At 39.0% G+C, this 27,079-nt stretch overlaps 1 protein-coding gene across 5 annotated transcripts; it reads right to left on the minus strand.

Annotated features, from left to right (window-relative positions):
* Nucleotides 1-1,756: 1,756 nt before the first annotated feature.
* Nucleotides 1,757-26,578, minus strand: adad1 (adenosine deaminase domain containing 1 (testis-specific)). 5 transcript variants are annotated; one of them, XM_015343901.2, is made up of 12 exons: nt 26,537-26,578; nt 24,613-24,799; nt 22,685-22,834; nt 20,674-20,841; nt 18,705-18,773; nt 16,769-16,894; nt 14,774-14,897; nt 7,395-7,565; nt 6,943-7,175; nt 6,265-6,499; nt 4,408-4,540; nt 1,757-2,387 (listed from the first exon to the last, which is right to left on the minus strand). In XM_015343901.2, the coding sequence occupies exons 2-12, from the start codon at nt 24,788-24,790 to the stop codon at nt 2,274-2,276; spliced, it is 1,701 nt and encodes a 566-aa protein (XP_015199387.2). In that variant the 5' UTR covers nt 24,791-24,799; nt 26,537-26,578; the 3' UTR covers nt 1,757-2,273. The 5 variants fall into 5 exon arrangements, with proteins under 5 accessions (XP_015199387.2, XP_015199386.2, XP_015199385.2 ...); XM_015343900.2 differs by lacking the exon at nt 26,537-26,578 and adding an exon at nt 26,040-26,171; XM_015343899.2 differs by lacking the exon at nt 26,537-26,578 and adding an exon at nt 26,031-26,171.
* Between the last annotated feature and the right edge of the window lie 501 nt (nt 26,579-27,079).

Genomic DNA, 27,079 nt, shown 5'->3' on the forward strand with positions numbered 1-27,079 from the left:
CACTTTATAAAACACGTTCTAGATATAAATTCCAGAATTTTCATGAACCATCCTATAGTATAGGAAATGCCAACAAAAGCAGATTGGGTTCTAAGAACTTGCGTCCATGTCTTCGGCGTGGCAGTCACAGGACTCAAAGGCAGGGGCTAGTCACTCAAGATCAAGTTTCTAATCGATTGCCTTTTCAGAGTTTTATTCAGAAGTCCTACTGACAATTCTAAAGAGAATGAAGAGAGTGTAACCAGACTCCAAAGTTCTAAACAAAAGTCCAAAGTCAAGATTTTTATCTATCCAAATTCAGTAAACCATGAGAATAAGCCAGCATAGTGGATAACATTCATACTTTGATAAGTACAAACAATCCTAACTGTGCATTAAAAACTGTAAAAAAATAGTAGGATAAAATACCTCACAGGTGAATGGCAAATCAAGGCACATGAATCCCGGTTATATGAAGATAGTATATTTTTTCACTGGATCTAGAATTCAGTTACTGTTGACAGCCATTGGTAACAAATTAATTGACATTATTTCAAAATGTGACCTGAATTAAGTGGAAAACTGTGAACTTTGTTTAAGTACTGTACGGTCGACATGGTATAGCAAAACCTTGTCTCGCCACGGGCAGGAGCAAGAATTTGCTCAAATTGCAATGTGAAATAGCCCTTCCTGCTCACTAATCACTGTAATGACTAAATTAATGAGATGTACGAGCAAATAAATACAGGTCATCCAGCAGACATTCCACTGCAGGAATGTTCCAACGTGATTCAAGACTTAAGTTGTACTTGTTGGCAAAACCATCCTGAAGTCAAGACCACTTTTTCTATTGGAATAAAAGAGATGTATTCACAACCCTGCTTCTTTACAATGCAATAGGGCCGCTTCACGTCATCGGACGTTTGGTTGCCTCATTCTGAATCGCAGAATATGTTGCTACTCATACCTAGAAATTGTCTAGTTTGTGATGTAAAGTGGAGGTTTAAAACATTACTGTGTACATTTTACTTTCATCATGGTTTGAAATGCACTCAATGCCAATTCTACCTAACGTTGAAACATAATAAATAGCGTTGCAGTTCCCCCATTTAAATATAATCTAAGAAGGGTTTTCCCAGTGCTGAATTTGGTCCAAGGTTTTTTGGATTAGGTACTATTCTTGGCAAAATTTAATTTGCAGCTATTACAATTTACCAATCCTTCTAGCTTGGTATCATCTGCAGACTGACTAGACTGCTAAAATTCCAAGAATATAGATCATTGATATAACAAGAGGAAGAGCAGTGGTCCTAACACAGACCATTGATACAGTATACTGCACCCATTACCCCAGTCTGAGTATTCACCCCTTATCTGTACAGTTTCCTAACCATTAAATTCTTGCAAAGCAAAATACCTGGAATGCCTGTAGTCTGAGAATTAATTCTATGAGAACCAACCAAAGGCCTTCTGAAAAAAATTAAATATACTCTCATACACTCATTTTTATTTATTAATGCTGTTAGTTCAGAGCATTTTAGGATTTATAAGACACTTCTACTGAAACAAATGGTTATCAAGTGCACTGTTGACGTAAAATCATAATACTTATTTTTCAGCACACCTACAGTATGTTTGAGTTTCTTGTTGGCCACTATTGGAGAACATGCCATGTAAAACTTTTTTTTTTTAGATAGCTTTTTCAAGCTCTAGCATGTGGTGTCAGTTATTTAACATTCACATTTTAACATACATTTGGCATTAAAAAACATTTAAATTCTATCATTTTTTGGCATTTTATTTTTCTCCTGTACATTAAACAGAACTGCAATAATTATGCTTGCTTTAGATCCTGTGCATGAAAATACAACTCTCACAACTTTAAATACTTAAGGACTTAAGAACATAGACAAATTCCTCAAAACCTTTATGCTCATAACAGAATCCTTCCACTCATAATGCAAATGGAGAACATCATCAATATTAAGAAAATCTTTTACATGACTTAAATGATTAAAGCAAAATGCAAATTTTAGACTAACGCAAGATACTTTTGTTTATAGGTTCTACAAACAGAACAAACAGAAATAAGCTAGTTCACTTGCATGCATCAATGTACATGCATCACTAATGTAACACACACTAGAGACTTTGCTCTGAAAACATTCTGAATCTTTTAAATCAGCGATTTCCAAAAAGTTCTCGGTACACAAGTGCTTGCTGCTAATCAGTACTTTATTACCATGTATATGGCTGTGAAGGACTTCCTTCTAAGTCCTCTTCATGATGTGCAGTTATATACAGAACTGGTCACTGACTGGCGACTTCACAAGCCAAGAACCAAAGCCACTATCCCCTAGACAGGTCTTCAGGACGATTTTTGCTTCTTGATAGGACTTTGAGGACATCTAAAAACAAAACAAAAAAAAATGTCCTTTCATTTTAAAACTGTAGGTACTGTGTGGCTGTTTGTCAATTAGTATCGACATCCTTTTCTCTTTGCTTAAAGGAGGTTACTAGTACTACCGAGGTGCAATCTTCCCCATTTTGTATTTTTAAGAAAATAGACTGTGAAATCTGCATGACAATTTGGTAATAAATGTGCTTACTCTGTTCTGCTAGGACAGTCAAACTAGTAAACGCTGAATTCTTTCAGAGTACATTCTCCTGATGCTGATGCCTCCTGATACAGTATGCACAGTCCAGAGTATATTATCAAGATCCTAACTCTTACAGTTATAGGCAACTAGGAAGCATCTCTAAGATAAAAGTTTAGATCAATTGTGTAAAGCCTGGCAGTGTAAACTTTCCAGAGGGGATTTTTGCCGAGATGTAGGTGGTCCAGATCCTGTGATGGCTTGGTTTACCTAATTTAGTTGTGGATAAATCTCCACAGAGAAGGAGAGGAAAAAAACAAGAAGCCTCTGCTTCATGATCATCCAGACAAAACCAGATAAGACCTAAGTATTTGAACCTTTCTAAAGAGGGCTTACCATTATGTGTTTTTAGGGAACTTGGGTTTCCCAAGTAAAAGACACTTCATCTAAAGATGGCCTTTCCTGGTGGGGGGGTACTTTTTAGATTAGATAGGATCCCATTTATTTTGTGGCATCCAGGTCTCTGTAGGCTCTGTATTAAAGAGTCCTATACAGTACCTGGTAGCAGTCTGGGGTTTTCTGGGTAATTAGAAAGTTAAGCCTTAGGAGTGGCTTAGGAGTGGCTTGTCTGTACATACTGTATACACAGAGTAACTTGTGTGTGGTATGTTTATGTTGTGTCACAGTCATTGTAAACAAACATTTGTTAAATCAAGCGTGACTGGATTATTACTCTTTTCACCAAAGCTCTGCCAGAGAACAAAGAATTCACATGCCTCTAATTATACCAACTGCTCGGGTATATTCTGGAGAAATCACTTACAAGTTGGGGGTTATTAATAAATATTTAAGTTATTGTCTAAAAACTCAGTCAATTCCTGATATTCACCATTTTCATACCCATATTTGTAGCATAACTTTTGCCATTTCTAAAGACTTGCATTTCACCATTTCTTTCAAGTTCGAGACATTGATAACAATACCAATTATACAGCTAAAGTGATAAGAGTAAAACTATATTATCATTTTACCTGGATTTGGACTTTTGGCAAAAGAAATGCATTTTGAATAAATGTAATTTTGAGCAAACAGCTACAGCAGGAAATTGTCTATCAGCATCACTCTGATTTCAAAACGGACATTAAAGTGAGGGAAAAAAGCTAGAAAATGGGAGGTACATTTTTAGAATGTTTCACGCAATCTACAGCACAACATAAGTGCGATACTTAGCTCTGACAAATGTGATTTAATAAATTAAAATATTAATGAAAAGTACATTTGACATAGCTTTTTTTGGTGGAGGCTTACAATTTCACTAATGAAAAGGATACCAAATAAAACAAGAACTATGGAAGAGACTAACCATTGAAAATAAACATCTGGCCTCCACTGTGATGTACATGTATACCATATTCGACAACCCACACAAATGTTTCAGAACAAAGACAATTACATACTTGCAGTATGAGATCATACTTCTAATTTTTTAATTAACAAAATCTGTCACTCTAACCTGGTATGCAACAATCAATTTTACATCACAGTGAACACTGTGATTTTTATAACATTTTCAGATTACAGAACACTTACAACCTGAGGAAATATGCAGATGATTGAGAATCATTATGTAATAACATTATTCAAATTCAGATTTTAAAACATTACCTTCTTTGTAATGACTCAAACATTATGATGGCTGGAGTCACTGACTGCATGCATTCCACAAAACAAAATTTCAGGGTGAGTATCACAAATTTAAAACTAGAATATCACTCTAGCATTGGACACTGGTAAAATCAAAGCAGCAGATGCAGTACATGAAGTCTGTTACCTTTGCTTCATAGTAAGAGGTAGCATGAAGCAGGTCTTCTCTTTCAGCCTCTTTGGCAACTAAATTAAATCGGCTCAGCATTGCAGTTTTACACAGGCGACTTGCCAGAGCCACACCAGTTTTAAATGGTGACCTGACAAGGAAGACAAAATTAAATTACTCCTCAATTACCAAAAAATGAAGACCTTTTGTATTTCTTACAATACTGTACTTTCTTGATCTGAAGTTGAAATTGTGCAGTCGCCTTACACTTCTAAACTCCTCGTCTTCAATTTTGAGAATTCAGTACTCTATTAGGAAAAGTGTCAGACAGATTGCACAAAAATGGATAAAGACTTCAAACAAGCCTGTCCTCTGTATCCACACACCGAAAGACACGAACAGACCCCATGCTACAAAACAATAAGTCAGAATAATATTATTCTGAATATTCTAAAGAGGAACAAACTGCCCAGAAGCAAGTTCGATTTCTGCACCTTGTTTCTTCAGCAGATTAAACTTCACAAAGTGAGAAAGCAGAAATGGGTAAGTTAAAAAAATGTGAAATTCGACACTCAAAAAAAGTTTACACTGGCAAGTAAAGAACAAATCATAATACAGAACATGTTGTTAATGTTAAAATGTTATTTGTACAAGTCTCATGATTAACGATGGCTTAGTTCCCTACCTTTCCTTTAAAGAATTCCTTTTTAGTATTTTACTACTTCATGTGACCGTATTTCTATAAACAACACAATCATACTAGAAATACATCATTTGTAATACTGCTACACTTTCAGTGCCAAGCCAATAAAAAAATAGAAAATCTACAGTAGATTTCCTAGTATCTTCAGCAGCAGAACACAAATGGCACAAAAAAATAAAAAGATGTTGTTAGCTTTGTCGGTGTGAAAGGGCAAAACATTTTTTGGGAAATTGATTAAATGTTTTTGGCCAAATTGTGATTAAAGAATCATGTCTGATTGTGATCAACACTAAATAACCTCATTAGCACAAGGTTTAACAGGGCCTAAATGAGAGGAGATTCGACTTGTCAAGCCCTGTGAAAAACAAGAGGAACACAGAAAGGAACTAATCAGGAGTATAGTGCTTCAAAGTCTATAAAGTCACCTCACCATGGACCTAAGTTCTGGTAAACAATACATTTATAGCTTTACACAGACATTCCCGGTTTCCACAGATATCCCTCTTGGGGTCAGTGAGAGGGGAAGAGATGAGTACAACAATACTCTATTTATTGTGTACACCAAACCAATCGATAGGGAAGGTCCAAGTGTGATAGACCAGTCAATAATGTTCGCCTAGTTGCTACACATCTGCGCTTCATAGTAATCTGATCATTTGGGGCTCCACTGATCAAATCCAGGGATTTTACATGCTCCCCGTCCTCCAGGGAAGGCTGAAAGATGTATGAGCTGCACATCCCAAATGCAAACATCTAGAACTTAAGTGCAGAGGATGCATTTCAGATGTGTAGCTTGTACACCTTTCAACAAGAGAACCCGTTACTAGCCTGCAGCTTTCACAGGAGACTCCCTTTTGCTGCCATATAGGCAGATAATGAATTGACCTGCCTCACTTCTGCTCAATAAAATGTCAATCCACCTGCTATGAAAGACTAATTTTCCAAACCACTGAATATTTTGTGATGATAGGTTTATCACGATTCTCAGTACCTCTCATGATCTTCTGTATAAATTGTGATACAAGGGAGATTTTCAAACTACTGCTCTCCTAATCACATCAGGTTCTCAAATGTACCTGTACCACTTCCTAGTTAGACCACATGAACGTTCCCTTTTAGAGGCTAAATTTTGCGTACAGACTGCACCAGTTCAAATAGAGCAGGACACTTACTCTTCAACTGTTTTCCCTGTTAATCCATCCACCAGTTCCACAGAAATATCACCCTTACTCCAATTCATACTCAGTGCCCTCTGGCCTGAATTCACTTCTGTTGTGTGGACAGCAGAAGCCAGGCTGATGTGAGGTCTGTACACACAGTAATACATGGGAAGCTTTGAAGTGATCCCTTCAACCCGCTGTTTGACAGCAATCTCGAGTCCACGGACATCACTGCAGCTGGCATCCCCTGAAGGTAACAAAAAAAGTACAGCCGACTCGGAATTTACGCAGGGGTTAGGAATTCCAAGAAGCATGTAAAGCCGAAATTGCGCACAAATTTTACCCTACAGCCTTTATTAAAAAACCCTACGAACCTCTCACAGTAATTAATCTAAGTATTAAAACAGCAAATAAAAGCAAATAAGACACCTGTATAGACGAACATGCTCTCATAAGCGTGCTTGATTTTTTCACAGAATTCAAACCTTTATTTCGAATATTTTTAATCTTCTAAACGCTTAAACCTGCGACCGTAATACGTAAGCTGTGAGTCAACTCGCACAGTATTACAAAGAAGAGGCAGTACGTTTTTATACAGTACATTATTACCACAGTGGATAATGAAATGACAATTACACTTACAGTATACTCCCTGAAGAAGGTTCCAAAGGACACATTTCAGAAACCTACCTATTAAAATGCTTCCGACATAGATGGGCTCAATGAAATGGCTTAGGAGAGCTCCCTGCAGACCAAGCACCTGCCATTGAGTAATTTTGTCACTTGCTGACATGCTCACTATCTTGGTGGGCATCTGGGTTAATGGAGAGGAAAACACAGAGAAGACTTTGCCTTCTATCGTCACATGCAGGCCAATCTGGTTGTTCACTTCCCAGGCAGAAATAGAACATGGGTTAAAATGTCTGAAACAAAAATAATTAATGTCAAGGAATTTGCAGATATTGAGCAATATCTCCACATTCTGTGATACCTCCTACAATACACATGCAATATTACTGTATATATTGTTAAATAGTGTTATTTAAAAGGGTTCAAAAGCATCTAAAATGTATTGACTAGAGTAATGACCATTTAAAATGCTTTATTACTATGCTGCTGCATGTTATTCAGTAGGTACTTACAGGCGAGGTGGAAGCTGTGCAGACCCCTTCGGCAGCTGATTCATGTACAGATGGATAGTGATGTTTCTTTTTAAAGTGAGAAGCTGGGAGTTCAGATCCAGCTGAAATATTGATTTCTTTACCATTGTGGATTTTTTACTGTAAAACAGTAAAAGGTGCCGGTACAGGTACCTGTAAAAACAGTTACACATGTCAGAATGCGGCAAATCCTGAAACCCAGTAAATAAGTCAACAAGGCATCCTGTAGGAAGGTTCCTTCTTTAAGGACAAGTGAATAGATAACAATTACATGCATTCGCAATAATGGGTCTTAATGTTTGAGAGTTCTAAAAATCTGCCTGTACCCTCCACTTTTAAGGTTATAGGTTTATGGTAGTTACAGTACTTAACTAAGTTTTAACATAGTTAATAGTTTCTAGGCTTTAAGAAACTATAAAAGCTTTTAAGTTCAACCCATCTGTAACACATTCGCCTTGACGGCAGCATTGCAAGAGGACACACAAAAAAACCCACCTAAGCAGGGCAGAATTAAAGGCCCAGAGAACCACCCCAGGCCCAGTCCTACCCTCTAGTTACCCTTCTATCTGCACGTTGAACTCCACTTCAGAATCTTGTAGCAGTGGAAGATTCTCACCCAGTCGATTCGGACTGGCTGGACTCGCTCCTTACCCGTCTCTCTTCTTACCCGTGAGCCAACACGGAAACGACCAAGGCTGCTACTAAATAAGCAAAGTCTTAACCTTCCATTCCCTACAGCAGAGTATTTTGTAGCCTTCTATATAACCGTCCCCAAAGGATCTCATCATCCTCGAGATCTCTCACGCTCACTGCCCCGAGTGACTTTGGGGGTCTTGTAAAACAAACTCTGACTCGACACTGAGTGTTCTGACAGGGTGCAGCCGGTTCCCCAATTCCCTCTTGAGAATGTGGGGAATGCATCCCTGGGACTGTCACAATGCTGCCTCTTGGTGGTTCAACCCTGTATAGTGCCAACCTATCCACTCTAGCGCCCCACAAAAAGTCTAGAATTAAAAACATCCATGCTGTAACTCTTAATATCAGTCCCCTTCAGAAGATTGTTTTTTCGGATGCATATCAAGCAACTTGCATCATTTGGCTTAACACCTCAATACCTGTTTTACTTACAGTATCTCCCTATTCCCCACTTCCCAACCTTCATTCTTCTAATTCTGGTCTCCTGTCTGTCCTCCAAGCTCGTCTACACTCCTCTGCTGATGTGGCCCTCACTAGCTACACCCCAAAGCTCTGGAACTCCATCTCTAAAGATATCAGAGAGTCACCTTGAGGCCTTTCAAATTAAGGGCTTTCATTTAACTGGTTCTGTGGGCCCCTTGGGTAATTGTGTAGTTCTGCAGCCTCCTCTCATTGTGTATTTTTTCTTAATGTACAGTGCTTTGAGAAGCCACTTTTAAAGGCACTACATAAAATGTACTATTTAACAAGCTTAAAACACATCAGTATCTTAAAATCCACTAAAATCCATTTTCTTTTCACAGCCTTACAGATTTCATTCTAATTAAAGCCTTCAAAGATTCAAATCTGCAATGGAGAAAAGTATTTGGACATTAAAAATTGTTTTAAAAGGCCAATCCAGACTGTACTGTATATCAACATCTAAGATCAGGGTACAGAAGAGGATTGAGATGATCAACGAACTCCATAATAATACATCAAACCCAAGCAATAATTGAGTTGTAAAAATAGTTTTAATGATTTTATTCTTTTAATTGAGAAGAATCAATGAATGAGGCATTTTAGAATATTTATTCTAGCAATTTAAAACATCAAATACGTTCAACTTCATGAACACACAGCAGATCACATCCATTTGTTACCAAGAAGAATTAAGTGCAACTGTTCGGCCGAAACAACCAAAGATAACTGCAGAAAAAAGCATACTGATATCATAAAGAAAGAGTAGCGTCCAAAGAATCTCTAAAAACACAGCCAAAAATCTGCAAAATGAAGACATCTGTCCATTGCCCCATATTTATGATTGGAAAATACTTCGGAGACCCTCGTCATGCACTCCTTTGTTCTGAAGTTTTACTTCACCAACACTGCTTTAGGAACTGGTATCTGAAAGATGTTTTCAGCTCCTTACAGCTGTAATGTGAGCCTTCAACAACGAACACAACCTTTCCTCCTACCCTTTTCCAAGCAATGCTATGAAACGGGTCTTATGAGACATGTCGAGGTTGTGGAAATTCCTGAAATGAATGAGTCATGCCGTAGAGAAAATACATTTATAATAAAACAGTTGAAGAGTTCACTTTACTTATGTACTTTACACAAGTTTATTTTTGTTAATATGTAAGGATGTCAATGTTTTCCCCAAACAAATAGGAAAGGGAGCATTAACACTTAGAACGTTATAGTGCTTACGTAAAGACTGATAGATTATATTTATTAGTAGAACATACTGGGGCACTAAGTATCAAAGGACTCTTTAATACTACAATCACCAATTATGTTTTTTTTTATAACCACACAATGTGGAATAGTCTGTGTCAGAGCTCACACCAACAATGCAAGTACTAAAACGGGGAGAATGAGGAGGTTCAGACAAGCTCCTCTGATATGCCACCTATTGAATCATTCAACTTAGGACATACCAAAAGCCTGCACTGACTTGTGCTGAACATTTAGGGCTAGATGCATCCTTCACTGATGACCATGAATCATGGTTAAGCCCAGATCCCAAATCTAACCCCTGCAGCAGTAAAAACAGGGTTCAGACTGAACCGATCACACACTTGTCACCACACTCGATATGCAGGGCCAATGGAACATCCCACATACTGTATATACACACTTTCCATCCAAACAAATCACTTAAGCAACTCTTTTCGCAGCTGGAATAACAGCTTCATGTTTGATCTACCACACCTAAGACCAACACAAAACTGGACTGACCAGGCATGACAAAGTTTGCAGTCCAACAACTGAAAAAATGTCTACAACAAAGAGGTATCCGTGTTATATATAAATGGATGCCATTTCTAATGTAATTTATCTGGCTGACTAAAGTCATTATTCTAAGTTACAGCAGATCAACTCCATTAAGCTGAAAGCTGAAAGATTTAAAGAAATCTGTAGCAGATAACTAGCCCATGGATTCTAATTTATGGTTTTTACCAGGACTCACACTTCTCTCTAGACTGTAATAAATCATTACACCAGAAGACCAAGTCTCCTGGCATCCTTGGGAGAATTCTACACTGTCTACTACACTGTCTACTGTTACTGGGCAGCGGAGCACTTTTAGCAACAGACTGCTCCAGCTACGGTGTTCAAAAGAACGTTTCCACAGGTCCTTCCTCCCGGTGGCTGTCAGGGTGTATAACGCTGCCCTAGGCTATGACTTTCGGGATCAATAAAGTCTTTTCTATCTATCTGATTCACAACATCCTTCACAATCTCCTCTTTGTCCTGGTCTAATGGCATACGAGTGATCTGGTACCTGTTCATCCTCCTGAGAAAAATGTAAAATACCAGCCTTTCCTCCACAGCTGTCGTTGTTAAATTTGACAGGAGTTCTCCTGTGTGAGTAATTCCTACCCAGAGATAAAGGTAAGCACATCCTGACATCCAACAACAAGCATCATAAGAGATCACAAAGTCATTCCTTAACAGGCACTGCATAAAACTAAATGGCAAACAAAAAACCTTTGTTGAAGGAGAATTGCAGTCCCAATTTCTCAGACCGGTAATTAAATCTTGGTAACAAAATCAATTTATTGACATTATAGAAAAAAATCACAAATTTCAAACTAAGCACAAAATCGTGAGATCTGAGAAAGTACTGTTATCGCAAAGCCCAGGTCTGGCCACAGGCGAGAGTGAGAGTTCCCACGAATTGCGACGTGATGTGGCCCTTCTTGCTCGCTAGTCACTGTAATGACGGACGTAATGTGATGTACGAGCAAATAAGTACAGGTTGTGCAGAAGACATTTCACAGGAGAAATGTTCCAACGTGATCTGCATGCAGAGCTGACCAGGAGTATTTGTCGGCAAAGCTGCCTAGAGGTCAAAAGCAATATTTCTATTGGATTAAAAGAGATGTATTCACAACAATGTCATAAGGCTGCACACGTCACTGAAAGTTTTGTTGCCTCATTTTGAATCACAGAATATGGCACTGTGCATACCTGGAAATTATTTTGTGATGTAAATTGGAGGTTTTACAAGTTACAGTGTACATTTTACCTTCCCTGTGGTTTGAAATGCACTCATCAATTTTGATCCTTTCTAATCCTGAAATATATTAATAGTGTTACAGTTCCACTTTGAAAGCATGCTATTTCATTACTGACACAAAGTACTGTTCCCAGTACGAATAATGAATGACTGATTTAATTGCATATACACATGAAAGGGGTTGCTAATTAAAGATATAGTGAACAACACCTGAAAATTAAATTAATTTGAGGTGTTCTATAAGGGAAACCAAATAGACTGTGGTACTTTAGAACAGCAAATCTTTTCTATTTTCTACATAGTTGTGATTAAACAAAGGTATTGGCCTTCTACTGCCACTACTCACCTCTCACCAATTCAAAGGCAAATTCAAAGTCTTTGGTTCTGCTGCCAAAAATTTATTTTTACTCAATTTTGTGAGGAAACATGACATGAGAACCAGGATGTAAATCGGGAAATCTAGCCTGAATCACTGAACTATAACAGCGCTTCAATATGTAGATATATTCCGACTTCTTCATTTATTCAGGCTGTGAAGAGTTTCTGTAGTCAAAACGATACCTGAAAAGGCACACCTTGAAATTCTCAATTTGATCACCATACCATCAATGACTCAAAGCGGTTCTGTTTTGAATGGCATCTTTTGCACGTCATCACTTGGCAAATCCCAGTCACAGCTGTCTACTGCCATGACCCAAGCTCATACTTGCACTGCCCTCTATTGTCAAAGGACACTGGTAAGAACTACTGCATGCAGACCTCTAACGAAACAGTACGTTTCACCCACTAAATATGCATATTAAAGACCGTGCCAATCCTACATTTCGGCAGCTGTTACATGATGCAACTTGACGCGCATTCTTGTTTTGAATTTACACACTAGTTAATGGATACCAATTTTTGCCCGATTTAATGACAATGACATTAATTTGTATCTGTGGAACAGCAATTTCTGTGTACACTGTTGCCTCAAAACACCAGCTCCTTTGTTTTGCATACTACACAATTGAATAAATTCAAAACAGAAATACAATGTATCCAGATGATATGCATTGCAGCATATAGTAAAATAGATTCATACCCTATTGCTAAATAAGACTTAAATGTACATACTGATTCAGACTTGAATTCAAACTGTCGATTGAAACTAGCTGAAACAGCAATTGCTCTTGCAATCAATACATGTAAAAGTTTTCAGTGATACCTGGTTGGCATTTTAAAGGGGGAATAGGAAAAAAGGACTTAAGAGAACTTAAATCTTGCCAAAGTGCCCAATTCTGATCCAAACCCCTGATTGAAGCCGCCCACAGGACCAGATTTAACTGCTGCTACAGTACCTCACTTCCAACTTCTCCTCAAGAAGTCCAGCGTGAAGCTCCTCAAGTAGTTTAGATTAGATTAAACCAGTGAGGACACTGCAATTCCAATGATCTACGAATACTGGAAGCAACATTCATGGAAACGTCTTGTTTCAGGCAGTACAAAGATCACTAAGACACTAAAGCTGTGTGAATCGGATAACCATACGAGTACAGGTCTTAATGAGAATGATTTTAACCTGAAGCATCAGACATGAAAACATAAAAATTAGGTTTGGGATTTATTTTACTGAAAGATTTTTCAGTATGTTTTAGACTGGAAAATAAAATAGAATGGTTATTGCTCTCTTATATAATTTATTGTGTCTTAAAAGTGCATATTGAAAATTATACACTAACTTTAGATTATCGTAAAAATACATCACATTCAGGACAGCATTTAAAATAAGTGATCAAACAGATGGTTTTGAAGAATCAAAAGAATGCAATGTCAAATAAACAAATTGAATAATAAAATTCTACACACTGTAAAAAGTACTTACAATTGGATGAAAAATGCATACAGTTATTACTTCTTAACTGGACAAATGTAAAAAACTTAATTTTTTCTTTGAAGTACTGTAGCAGGAGCTATCAACACTATCACAGGCATTGATATGGTATGGCTTCTGCTACAGCCAGCAGCCATATCACCCTGCAACTCACAACTGGCAACCCACTGAAGCTAAGCAGGTGTGAGCCTGGTCAGTACCTGGATGGGAGACCTCCTGGGAAAAACTAAGGTTGCTGCTGGAAGAGGTGTTAGTGGGGCCAGCAGGGGGCGCTCACCCTGCGGTGTCCATGTGGGTCCTACTGCCCCAGTATAGTGACGGGGACACTATACTGTAAAAACAGGCGCCGTCCTTCGGATGAGACGTAACTCTCTGTGGTCATTAAAAATCCCAGGGCGTTTCTCGAAAAGAGTAGGGGTGTAACCCCGGTGTCCTGGCCAAATTTCCCATTGGCCCTTACCAATCATGGCCTCCTAATAATCCCCATCTATGAATCGGCTTCATTACTCTGCTCTCCTCCCCACTGATAGCTGATGTGTGGTGAGTGTTCTGGTGTACTATGGCTGCCGTCACATCATCCAGATGGGTGGTGGTGGTGGAGGAGATCCCCATTACGTGTAAAGCGCTTTGAGTGTCCAGAAAAGCGCTATATAAGTGTAAGCAATTAATTAATTAATCACAGGCATTCCAGGAGAGTATTTTTTCAATCTGCCCTCTTCAAAGAGCAACATCTTGCACTGTGACACCAGATTACATTTTCAAACCCTATTAACTACTTTTCCCCCCAGTGTTTGCATTCAAAGTCTAAAAGGACAACGACAAATCTGAAAAATTAATTTCAATGTGTTCTCGTCTTTTGAAAACTGTGAAAGGAAGAAAATCTGAGAAGCGTTTAAAAAGGTACCACTGTAAAACGCTGGGCTTTATTTCCAACTTTATGGTTCATAACTTAAAACAACAATATTTAGAATGGAACTACTGGGTACAGTTACCAAGTCCCAAAAGATGTTCCTCTCTAATACAATACTATAGAAAGGTCCCATTCCTATCGCAAAAAGGTCAAACCCCCACTTAACAGCAAACAGCAGCTTACATATTACCTTGTAATAAAAAATGGAAGGAATCATACTGGAAAACTTAAAACAATGCAAATTAGATTAGATCATCCTTAACAGTCTTTTCACATTCCTTATAATTACACTAAAACTTATACAGAGTCCACTGGTAAAAAGAATGGAAGCACACTCTCGTGAGCAAATTTGTATATTTATGGCTCACTCTACTTACCGCAGCAGGGAACGTCTTGCAGTGACAACAGCATGTGAGTCATGAAGAAGTCGTCCATTTGCGGTAGCGTGCTGGTTAGTATTCGTGTCCCCTGTTCCAATTGCTACAACTTCATATCCTGTGGCTACAGACATAAAACCCTGATAAATCGAACACATTCCGGACAGAACACATATTTCTTAAGAGAGATATTAAAAGTCCAAAATCGTATGAGCTACATCACAAGTTCATTCTTGTGCGGTTCTGAGAAAAAGACCTGACTGCACCTCTGGACGGAACCAAACTGAAGTACACTTACTCGCAATAAAAATGCCAAAAGTAGAGTAGGTTATACATTAATAGCACTGATCACACAGCAAACAGTAAACAGACAATACTGTTCTTTCAAGTAACAAAATACTGAGCCTATTCAATTTCCTAGATGTATTATGGGATTTAAAGAATCCTGTCTTAAAATGACAGGCTGAAAAATCTGAACCTTTTTAGTCTTAGTATAACAGAAAACTATGATGGGACCCGACACTAGCATTCACAACCCTCAAATGCATTGACGGAATTAATGCAGTGGACCTCTAAGGACAAGCAGAAACTCCAAGGTAGTGCTTTTAAAACCAAGAATAAGGGGCACTTCTTTAGCCAAAGGGTTGTGGAGGTTTGGCTTCGATCAACAAAGGGCTGGATGAGCAACCTTGGAGCAATCATCTATTATCAAACCAGACGGGCCAAATGGATTTACAGTATGTTCTGCTTGTATTGTGTTTATGCCCAAGAAGACCATAAAAGGCACTCACTTCGTCATGTTTTCATTCTGACTCTCGTGGTTCAAACAGAAAGCTTTACATGATTTTTCGAGATGCATTTTTATTATGTTTTCTCCGATTTTCTCCGATTTTGTTTGACGTCTTGCATTAAAATAGTTTACTAAAAACATTGTGCTAGAATGCTGCATGTCTTTTATGCTTTAGTCCAGTTTTTATTCTGAATTGTTGAACACAGATTTATGGGAGGCTATTTAAAGGTGAGCTGCATTCCCAACTTGTCAGACTGGTTATTAAATCTTGGTAAATAATCAAGAAAGATAAATTAATTGACAGCATTACATAATTTTACACATTCTAAATCAAGCACAAAATGTTGAAATTTGTGCAAGACCTGTATGGGTCCACTTTGCCACGGGTGAGAGCGAGAGTTTGTGAGAACTGTGACATGAGCAGCCCTTCCTACTCACTAGTTACCGTAATGACTAATGAAATGTGATGTCATGTACAAGCAAATAAATATAGGTTGTGCAGCAGACATTTCACCACAGAAATATTCCAACATGATCTGCACGCAGAGTTAAGTATTTTCAGTAAAACCATCTCCAAGTCTAAAGCAATGTTTCTACTGGATTTGAAAAGATGTTCACAAGCCTGCTTCTTTACAATGAAATAGGGCCGAGTCACATGACCGAAACATTTGTTGCCGCCTTCTGAATCGCAGAATATGGAACTGCACACACACGGACACTTTGTCCATTTTGTTATGTAAAGTGGAGGTTTAACACATTACTTTGTATATCTTACTTTTATTGTGGTTTGAAATACACTCATCGATGCCGATTCTTTCTAACCCCAAATTATAAAAATAGTGTTGCAGTTCCCCTTTAAACTACTGCACATAAACTGAAAAACACACATTCTGAATTAGATATTACTTTATATGTAAAGGAGTAAACAAGAATGGACTACAGAACAGGTGTTTTGATTTTAAGCACAGTAAATTTATGATTCCAGGCTTAAGCACATTATACAATGTATACATTATCCAGAGTATGTTATTATCAAGATCTAATATATAGTCAAAAGAATTACATGGTGTTTAAATACTAAAGTTGTGTAATAATTTACAAGAGCATTAAATATCATTCCAAAATGTACATTCAAATATCCTGCCGTATCTGGACACTTAATTCCCCTTGTCTGATGCACTTCGGAATTCTCAGTTCACACTTACGTGATTGAATGACAAAAGCTGCCACTGTCTTTCTGGAGCAGTTAAATTCTGGATACTTCTCCAATAACTCATTGAACTCTTTCTTGACGACTTGTGTAATCTGCTCATATAAGGAACTCCTCCGTCCTGTAACACAACACAGGACACTGGCATTTCGTGGCAATGACAGTCCATGATGTTTAGCTTTGTTACAAACAGAAAGGCATGCATTCAGTTTGTATTAAAACAAATGTTTCATATTTGAAAATAGCCACTCTGTGTGTAAACAATGGAAAATAACACTTACTTAAAATTTGGTAGAAAAGCAAATCTTTAGTTTTAAAAACTCAGTCAAACCTCCTTTAAGACCAGAAAGTTACAAGACTGAGAAAGGTCAGTCAGAACTTATGACACCCCCTAGTGGCTGTTAAGAATTTTATTAATGTTGAGCTGTGCTACTGTTTCGGTAGAAAATATATTCTCATCAAACATTCGTTAAGAGCAACTTCTACCTCACAGTACTGTTTCAAGGATCCTTTCTTATTGAACGCACCCTATAACCGATGTGGAATTAATAACGAGGGCAGTTTTTGCTTTATTACCCAAGGCGTGCAATGTTAACATTATAGGTTAATTTGTTTTTAATAACAGCTCAAGAAGTACTAGTGGGTGTTTTGGATACTAATACTATAGGTTCATATTTACCAGGAAATTCCAAAAAACAAGAGTGTACAGCTTTGTATTGAGAAGAAGCTGCATGAGAAAAGCAAAAAGATACACTGCAAGAAGAACTCATTCCAGGCCTAAAAGAGGAGTGATAAAAAGGTCTCGGAGCAAATGAACGAAAGTAAATACTGTACAGAACTGAACAGTGCGCCACTTTCTAACGCAAGTGTGCTGCGTCCACAGAAGAGACCAAATTTAGAAAAGTCTAAAACTGCAGCTTCATGTCTTTCAAGTCTTGAACCAAATATTAAACAGCTCCGTTCACAAAAATTTAACACTGAATTTCTCGTCGAAAGACGTCAAGTGAAATATTTCAGCACAATTGTAGTCTATGTTTTGGCTCAAAATAAATGCCATTTCTTGAAATACTAGTGCCGATTTTAAAAATAATTAGGTACAGCAAAAAGCTTTAGAAAACAATACATGCTGTGAAAGGAAAAAGCAAAGGTTCACAGAACCTTCTGTGAAGGCACCAACTTAAGAACCATATAAGTAAAATGCAGTGTATTATACAGCAACTGTATTACTTTTAGGTAGGCGTAAAATCCTATTCCCTACAAATCAACAGACTATCTTACAGCTTTGTTGAGAGCATCCTGGCATTTAATACGGCACTTTGGTATGGAAACCTACAGTATTTTACCTACAGTACTTGAAAAGTAAAACTAAACTGTGCAGGATTGTGAAAATGTCAGGAAAAATAATTGGGTAACAGAAGCCCCAGCCTAGTGATTTCTATCATAACGGCCTGGAACATCACATCTGATTCCACACAGACACTCCATTCTCATCACTCAATTCATAATGCTCCTATAAGGAAGCTGGTATAGGGTACAAAATTAAAATAAAAACATTCTCTGTCCCCTATTCAATAAAACTGTTCAATGCATGTATGTAAATGTAGCCCACCTCATTACCTATTCACTTATCCATTTATTTACTACAGGCTGCTGTTGTGATTTCATATATGTTATGTGATTTTATGTTTTGCTTGTGTGACATATTTCCTTAAGAGTGGACGATAAAGTATCGCCCTTATCGATCTCTGATTCTTTAAAAGCCATTTTGGTTATACCTTGAAAAGTGATTTCTTATTAATGCACCACTGATAAGTTGACTTCTGCTCTCTTTAGGGGATCACTTTACCTCAACAGGCACTCTTAAGATCGCTTTACCTCAACAGGCACTCTTCTTATGTAATTAGATTTATTAAAAATGCAATTATACGTACCACAAGCTGACCTTCCAGGGTAGAAATCAGTGCAAGGAAACTCTTTCACAGGCAAAGGAGGTGGACTGACTGAAAACAAAATTTATATAAGTGTATAAAGAAAAATCTGAAACAAAATTATTCTTTTGCAATGTTGGGGGAGCAGTTTTATTCCCACTAGCATAAAGAGGTGCAGAAAAATGAACATCCTGATTTTTAACTGTTTACATGGAAACTAGCCTGATGAAAAGTTTATATGCAACAACTTAATGAGCAATCTCATCATTGAATAACTAGACTGGGAAATCACATCAGATAAGACACATAGGGAAATGCCAAAATTAGGATTTGTCCACATAATTGGATGTAGTAAAAAGCATAACAGAATTTTATTTAGCCACTGTCTCAATGCAATGTGAACTCAGAAGAACCAAGGCCTGTTCAGTCGAAACCCTGCACAAACAGAACAGTGTTTGTGTGGATATTATGAATATCTCGCCAGCGGTGAATAACTTACGGAAGCAAAAAAAGTGCTTTTGCTTTTTTAATGGAATAAAACCAACCATGTCTCCACCGTGCCTATACATGGCTGAGCAACCTTTCTACAGCACTAGGAAAGGTAGCCATGTAAAACACAGCTCACAGAGCTTACAGTTAGTTTCCCTTTCTGGATTTGCACTCCTAAAACATAAATAAAAGTTACAAAATGTTTGAAGTGGCTGGAAACAGGAAAAAAAACAGTAGAATTTAAAGATTACTTGTTGCATCAGCATTCTCAAAAAAGAAAAATGAGCAAAAAACTACAACTTAACTTCACCTTGATAGGAATTAATCAGTTTAGCAATTCTTCAACACAGTAATTGTTTAATTAGGATTTAAAGGCTATGCTCTGCTGATATATGACACTGCGCTAAGAAAACAGGAATATGATAACTCAATACCATGCCGACCTAACAAATGATACAATGCAGCCACTCACTGCAGAAAACAGTCAGTATACCTTTACAAGAAGACCTTTAAAACTGTCCGGAATGACAACACTAGCCAATGGGTGAAAGAAAAGAGACTGGTAGCCTCTTGTCAACGCTGTGTTGTCCATTTAAAACCTGCAAGTGCTACGTCACTATCTTGCATTTCCCTCATCAGTTTCAGGAGCTGCAATGCTAGGCTGTTCTAAGACAAACATCACACGTTAGCAATCGTGAAACATGAGCTCCAGACAATTCTGACTGCTTCAATTGTGCAAAAGTAATATACTACAAGACTGATCAAGAAGCAGCTAAATGGGTTGACAAAACCAAGAAGGACTGGTGATTACTAATTGTCTCTTAATGTTACTGACATATTTCCTTTAGACAGATGTCCATTTCTATTTTCATTTCCCCTGAAATCTTGACAATCTTAAATTCCTTGTCATACTTGCAGTAAAAGCGAGCAGCCATATCACCCTGAAGCTCCCAACTAGCAGCCCACTGAAGCTCAGCAGGTGTGAGCCTGGTCAGTACCTGGATGGGAGACTCCTGGGAAGCTATGGTTGCTGCTGAAAGTGATGTTATTAGGACCAGCGGGTGCCCACACTGTGGTCTGTGTGGGTCCTAATGCACTGGTATAGTGACGTGGACACTATACTGTATTGGGCGCCATCTTTCGGATGAGACGTTAAACCAAGGTCCTGACTCTCAGAGGTCATTACACGCAAGTTCAACGGTTCACAAGTTCCCTGGGCATTTCTCGATAATAGTAGGGAGTTATCACAGTGTGCAGGCCAAGTTTCCCCCCCCTCTGCCTTTACCATGGCCTCCAAATTGTCCCCGTGTATGATTGGCTTGTACTTGCCCTGCGAAGGACTGGCGCCCCGTCCAGGGTGTACCCTGCCTTGCACTCGTTGCTTACCGGGTAGGCTCTGGCTTCCTGTGACACCGTATGGTATAAAGCAGTTTGTCAAATGACATTGCAATAATGTGGCTCTGAGCCCCTGGCTTTAGCGCACCTGCGGCGTCAGGGAGCTGAGGCTGCGACTCGAACGAGGGCAGCAGCTCTTCAAGGGCCAGCCGCGCGGCCTTGGCTTTGGCCTCCTTTTTGTTCATCCCAGTTCCCGTCTTGTACTTCACCCCATCAATCACAGCACAGAAGGCAAAGGACAGACTTTGGACATGATCTGGTGGGGAAACAAATCATTGACAATGACAGTCATTAATGCTGCTCCCCATGGCTTCTTTTATTTAAGGTTTTTAGCGAGCAGAATCAGTGATATGGCAATCAGTGCCAATGGGCACTGGTCCCTGGCCCTGGGCTCAACTCTGGGCAGGGAAGCCTTGTGTGTGGTGCCTGCATGTTCCTCCTGGGTTTACAAGGCTTTCTTCCCAAAGGCACGCTGACTAGTTTTAATCAGGGTTTCTAAATCTAAGGGTTTCTAAGTCCAACAGCCATATCACTCTGCAACTCACAATTGGCCAGTACCTGGATGAGAGACTCCTAGGGAAAAACTAAGGCTGCTGCTGGAAGAGGTGTTAGTGGGGCCAGCAGGAGGCCCTCACTCTGCGTTCCATGTGGGTCCTAATGCCCCAGTATAGTGACAGGGACACTATTCTGTAAAAAGGCGCTGTCCTTCGGACGAGACGTAAAACCGAGGTCCTCACTCTGTGGTCATTAATAATCCCAGGGTGTTTCTCGAAAAGAGTTGGTGTGTAAACCTGGCCAAATTTCTCATTGGCCCTCACCAATCATGGTCTCCTAATAATCCCCATCTATGAATTGGCTTCTTTACTCTGCTTTCCTCCCTACTGACAGTTGATGTGTGGTGAGCATTCTGGTGCGCTATGGCTGCCATCGCATCATCCAGGTGGGGCTGCACATTGGTGGTGGTGGAGGGGAGTCCCCATTACCTGTAAAGTGCTTTGAGTGGAGTGTCCAGAACAGCGCTATATAAGTGTAAGCAATTATTATTAATTAATATTATTATTATTATTATTAAATCATCCCTGTGGTGGACTGGACAGTGTAACACTGACAGTGGACTGCACTGTTTCTTGTGCTCCTGGGACGGGCTCTGGATTGCTGCAATCCTCATCAGGAACGAGCGAATTTCTGATCATGGAAGGACTTTAGGCACTCAGTGTTCTGAATCAATTACACAACAGAGCACACACTTACTCCATTCCTTAAAAATGAAAAATATATTATGTTCATTCTAAAACTGCAATGTCAGACTGTTTCCATAGAAAGAAAATCTGCTTTCTTTTACCAAAAAGGATGAAAGATGCATAGATACAGCATTTAAAGGGGACAAAAATTTAAATAAAGAGTGAAAATAATCTCGATATATTTCCAAACTAACATTCCAGAATAGTCATGATAATGGGAAAAAAAAGACTTTGCAATTTAGCAGAGCAAGTTTGAAAAAAGGAAATGGATTATAATTTTCTTCTTGCACTTATACATCTTAATTATTCAATAATGAATTAATTATTCATTATTGTGCAAGGCGACATATACTGTAGGTAAATCAACTTCTAGCTTCCAAAGTTAGAGTCCTAAATTGATTGTGAGAACATTCATCTTCAAAAAATATGATGTGTTGCTAAAACATCTGTATATGACTTGACTAAATATGACAGTCAAAAATCTGTATTTTTAAGAAATGATGTTGCCAGCTACTATAAAAAATGGAATTTTAATTGACAAAATTCCACATAAGAAAATACATTACCTTAACAGCTGGACTAGAAACTGCCTTTGATTACTGGTTTACTTTCTCAACCAGTGGCTGTCAGCTGAAACCGGGAATGCATGAGAAAAACAATGGACTGAGTGCAACCCAGTGACACATCCAAGGGCGATATGACAACTTTATTATAAGTATGAATTCAAAATTTACAAATCAACTCAATTTAATTATTTTGCCATAGTTGGATTGATCGGGTCATTTCTTAAAAATGATGCATTTTCAAAATACTAAGAATCAGGTATTCACATCTTCCCAACGAGATATATATTCCTACCTGGGGTCACCGTTTCCTTCATGACCAGTTGAAACTTGAGAACCTGCGACAGCTGGTACAAGGCTGACACTGCATGGGTCTCCCCTCGCCTGTACTTCTCCGCAATCCCCATCGGCAGGTCTGTAGGCTGGGCGGGGAGACTCCGAGCGCCTGAGAAAAAAAAAGACAAGCAGGTCACTGCCATGTTCACTAAATCCCAAGTTAATTTAACATTTAAATACCTCGAGTTTGTGTGTTTGCACCATACCAAGCCAAATGGAAAAAAACAACCTCCCACTAAATAATTTATAAAGATTAGTAACAAAATTAGTATCCATTCCAAATCCGGATTCACAGATACAGTATTACACAAGGTTGATTTAATCCATGTTCTGCATTTATACAAAGATTAAAACTGATGACGTACAGTAATGCAATCTTAAATAAGAATCTGCAGGTCAATGGGGGAAATTCCTATATGTAAGGCATTTTGGGAAATTTCAGAATGAGAAGCATTATTTGAGTTCATTTTATCAGGATGCATTCATTAGGTGAAAAGACTTGCAGCACACGGGACTGTCTCACAAAATGAGCACTGCCTTCCACCCCTGCAGCGACACACTCCGGGCCAGTAGCAGCTAGTGAGAGATACTGGCTGGTAAGTGCACTCATCTGTGGAGCCAAAATAACAAAGATATACCAGTCTAAGCTACTCAATAGCAAATCTAACCAGCAGTTAACATGGTTGGCCCTGGGGGCTCATACTGTAACCTACTGGTTTCCCCTTCTTCTAGTACTGGGATGGGGGACCATTCTAGCTTAGCTCTCACTGGCTTGGCTAAGCCTTTGATTGACCTAACATTAGGATTAATTTAGACTCTACCTTCAGTTCCTAAACATGTTGGAGATTGTCCCTTTATACTTTTTCAAGTCATACATAACTATTGGGAACTCCCATCTTAAACTACTACTACTGCACAAAAAACACAGAAATGTGCTGCCAAGGTGTAGGGTTTATACAGTTGTATGCAAACGTTTGGGCACCCCTGGTCAAACTGCATGCTTCACAGAATTTCGAAGTGAAAAGAAGTTGACACAAGCTCTGCAGAGTACAAACGTGAACATGAAATATTTCTGCACATTTGAATGCACAATTGCTATTTATTTATTGAACCCAACAGATTTACAAAATAAACCAGTGAATGTGGCATGTGCAAAGGTTTGGGCACCATTCCAGTTGATTCATTAATACTTTTTTAAGGACTCAAAAAACTTGATTGATTCATTAGGCCTTAAATTAAGACAGGTGAATACAATTCCAGAGTTTAATAAATACTCTGACCCTTCTAACCTCTCAGGAGGTTGTGCCTAGTCTAAACAATCAAGTTAGCTGACTGAGGACTTGAACATAAAGATAATTGGCTCATACTCAGCAAGGGAAGGCTATAAAAAGATATCTCAACACTTCCAGCTTGGAATTTCCACTGTCGGAAACATCATCAAGAAGTGGAAGCTAAGGGAATTGCTGAAGTTAAGGCATGATCTGTTAGATCCAGAAAAATCTCTGACAGAACTGCTCGTAAACTGGTCAGATATGCAAAGCAGAATCACTGCAAAAGGGCCTGCAGAAAGGTTTAGCAGACACCAGAGTAGTGGTCCACAGGTCCACAGTACACTGTTGCCTATACAAAAATGACCTGCATGGATGGGTTGTCAGAAGGAAATCTGTCCTATGATCTCATCACGAAAGGCAACACCTGAAGTATGCACGACAATACTTAAATACACCACCTGCAGTTATGCACTAATGGACAGGTTAGACAATTTTTTAAATGAATATTTAGTCAAATAATTAAACAACAGAAAGTGTTGTAAGACTTATCAAATCTAATGTCAGTAATGTTACACACGCTTTCTCTACCAAATCAACACAAGAACGGAGAACTTACCCAATCCAGAAAAGTCCTTTTTGGTTTCTACGGCTCGGTTGTTGTTGTTTGAATCCTGGTTGAATCTTGGGGCCAAGCGAGACAAGTTCCCAGGAGGAAAACACACATTTCTCCTCAGAATTGGGGAAAAACTCGTCCCTCTGGAGTCAGGAAAGCGTGGATTACGATCCATCATCATGCAGAATATCTAGGCAAAAACAGTTTAAAACAATTAGCCTAAAATACCCACATGGCTTACTACCGTGCTTCAGTTAAAAAACATACAAGGCTTTCCTCCCAAATGCATGATCGGGGTCTCTAAATCATCCCTCTGATGGATTGGCCAGTGTACAGTCCTGCGTTTGTCTTTGGGCTCCCATGATGGGCTCTGGATTGCTGCAATACTCATCAGGAATGAGTGCATTTCTGATCATGGATGGACTGGTCAGTGCACAGTGCAATCCATCACTGGGCAGACAATTTACGGAAACAACCAATTGTTTTAACCAATGAGCTCGGTTAAAATAAAATACTTTCAGTGGAAAAAAAACTTTAAACCATATAGTTTAAAATCGGTTTCAGCGCCTAAAAACGCCAGATTATTCGCGTACATTACCGCCTCCCTTTCCAAACCACTTCACGGCATCTTGATCACCCTCTGCCTTGCTACAACTAGTCTACAATAACACGGCGATAAAATGATTATTCCCGGGCACTGAAGTAGACAAATGAACAGGTATTAACGTTGTGCTATTTCAGAATCCAGCAAAAAAGTTTAGCTCAGTCCAGTGCATGCATTCAAATTCATTCTGATACAATTATCACTTATTAATGTGCGTTTAAAATTTTAAAACAATTAAAATTGTATTCGTATCATCGAGTTTGGGAAATTTGAAATTGGTTATCCACCTAACAGAATCTAGATCGTATTAATGCACCACTTTAAAGCAGCATACATTAATTAAAGCGCATTTAATTCAATGAACTACATATAAATATCTATATACTGTATATTCAATTGTTGGAGTTGGTGTGAGACTGAAACGGGATTAACAAACCCATTAACTTAATCAAAGCTTCATTTTATGAGGCCATTTAGAAAACATGTCGGGTTCATTCTTACATTAACATAACAGGACCTTAACGCAAAAGCAATCGTCTTTATCGGTTTGAGGTCTAGGGGGACAACCTTTCGTTTTCACCTCCGCTTAGTATTCAATGTCGATTTGGAAAAACAAATAGTCGTGTTTTTGCTTCGTTTGATCTCAAAATGAAGAAAGGCCTACCTTGGTTGTCCAAAGACAGAATAACGTTACAAATAACAAAGCAACTGCAGTTTTTAATAAATCTTGCTTTCAAGTGGATGACGGAATACTTTCAAATAGTACGCTTCGTTTTGAACGCGGTTAATTCTTTTGAAATTTCTGTTTGAAAAATACCTCTCCCACCTCTCGGCTGTTTCTCTCCCAGCGCACCACACCCCTTCAGCCTGGCACGTGATCCGGCGCACACGCTTTGAAAGGGCGCCGTATCTTTGCCATTAAGAAAAAATTTGAGGAACAAAACTGCGTTACACTGTGTGATAAACAGAAATGCCAGTAGCTCAATTCGGGCGTTTGTTCCTAGCTTTCATCTCCTTATCCGGCGACGCGGCTTTTGAACATATCTGCTTTTTGATTGGGGATTTGACATATTAAACCGGGAGTATAACCGCAAGCTATATTTAATACAGTACTGTAACGCATAAGTAGTTCAGGTGGGTAGCTGCGTCAGCATGCGTAGGCTGCAAAGGAACAAGTAATAGGTTTATTCCAGACACCTGAAGAAGGCTCCACGGCAGAAACGTTGTGTTCTCTTTCTTCTTTTTTTCAGCATGGAATAAACCTATTACTTGTTCCTCTGTAACGCATAAGGCCACCATTGCGGGTTGTGCAAGCCTGCTTACCAGCGCGGTGACGTCACTGCCCTTCCCTGTGAATAGCTGGGACCGCAGCCGTGGGGCTGATGGGAGATTTCCCTTTAGCTCAAGTGGCTGGGTCCCTGTTGAGTGACGCCAGAGGTGATTCCCCAACGGTGAGGGGCCGACCTGAGGCGGCAGCAGCGAGGGCGCATACCCATGTGAACCCGAGAGTGCTACATATGTGGACTCCCTACCCCTCTTGACCCCCCTTCAGTTTGCATACCGCCCCAACCGGTCTACTGATGAAGCTGTATCTCTTGCCTTTCAACTGGCCCCGGCCCTGTCCCACCTGGATAAGAAAGACTCTTATGTAAGAATGCTGTTCATTGACTTCAGTTCAGCATTCAATACAATCATCAAAAATTGAGTTTGCTGAACCTTAACACCTTTCTTTGTAACTGGATTCTGGACGTTCTGACCGAGAGACCTCAGACAGTCCGGATCAGTAATAAATCCTCCAGCACCATCACAATGAGCACCAGGGCTGTGTGCTCAGCCCACTGATGTCCACATTGACGACTCATGACT

This window comes from Lepisosteus oculatus, chromosome 1, assembly GCF_040954835.1.
Source record: "Lepisosteus oculatus isolate fLepOcu1 chromosome 1, fLepOcu1.hap2, whole genome shotgun sequence".
Taxonomy (NCBI): Eukaryota; Metazoa; Chordata; class Actinopteri; order Semionotiformes; family Lepisosteidae; genus Lepisosteus; species Lepisosteus oculatus.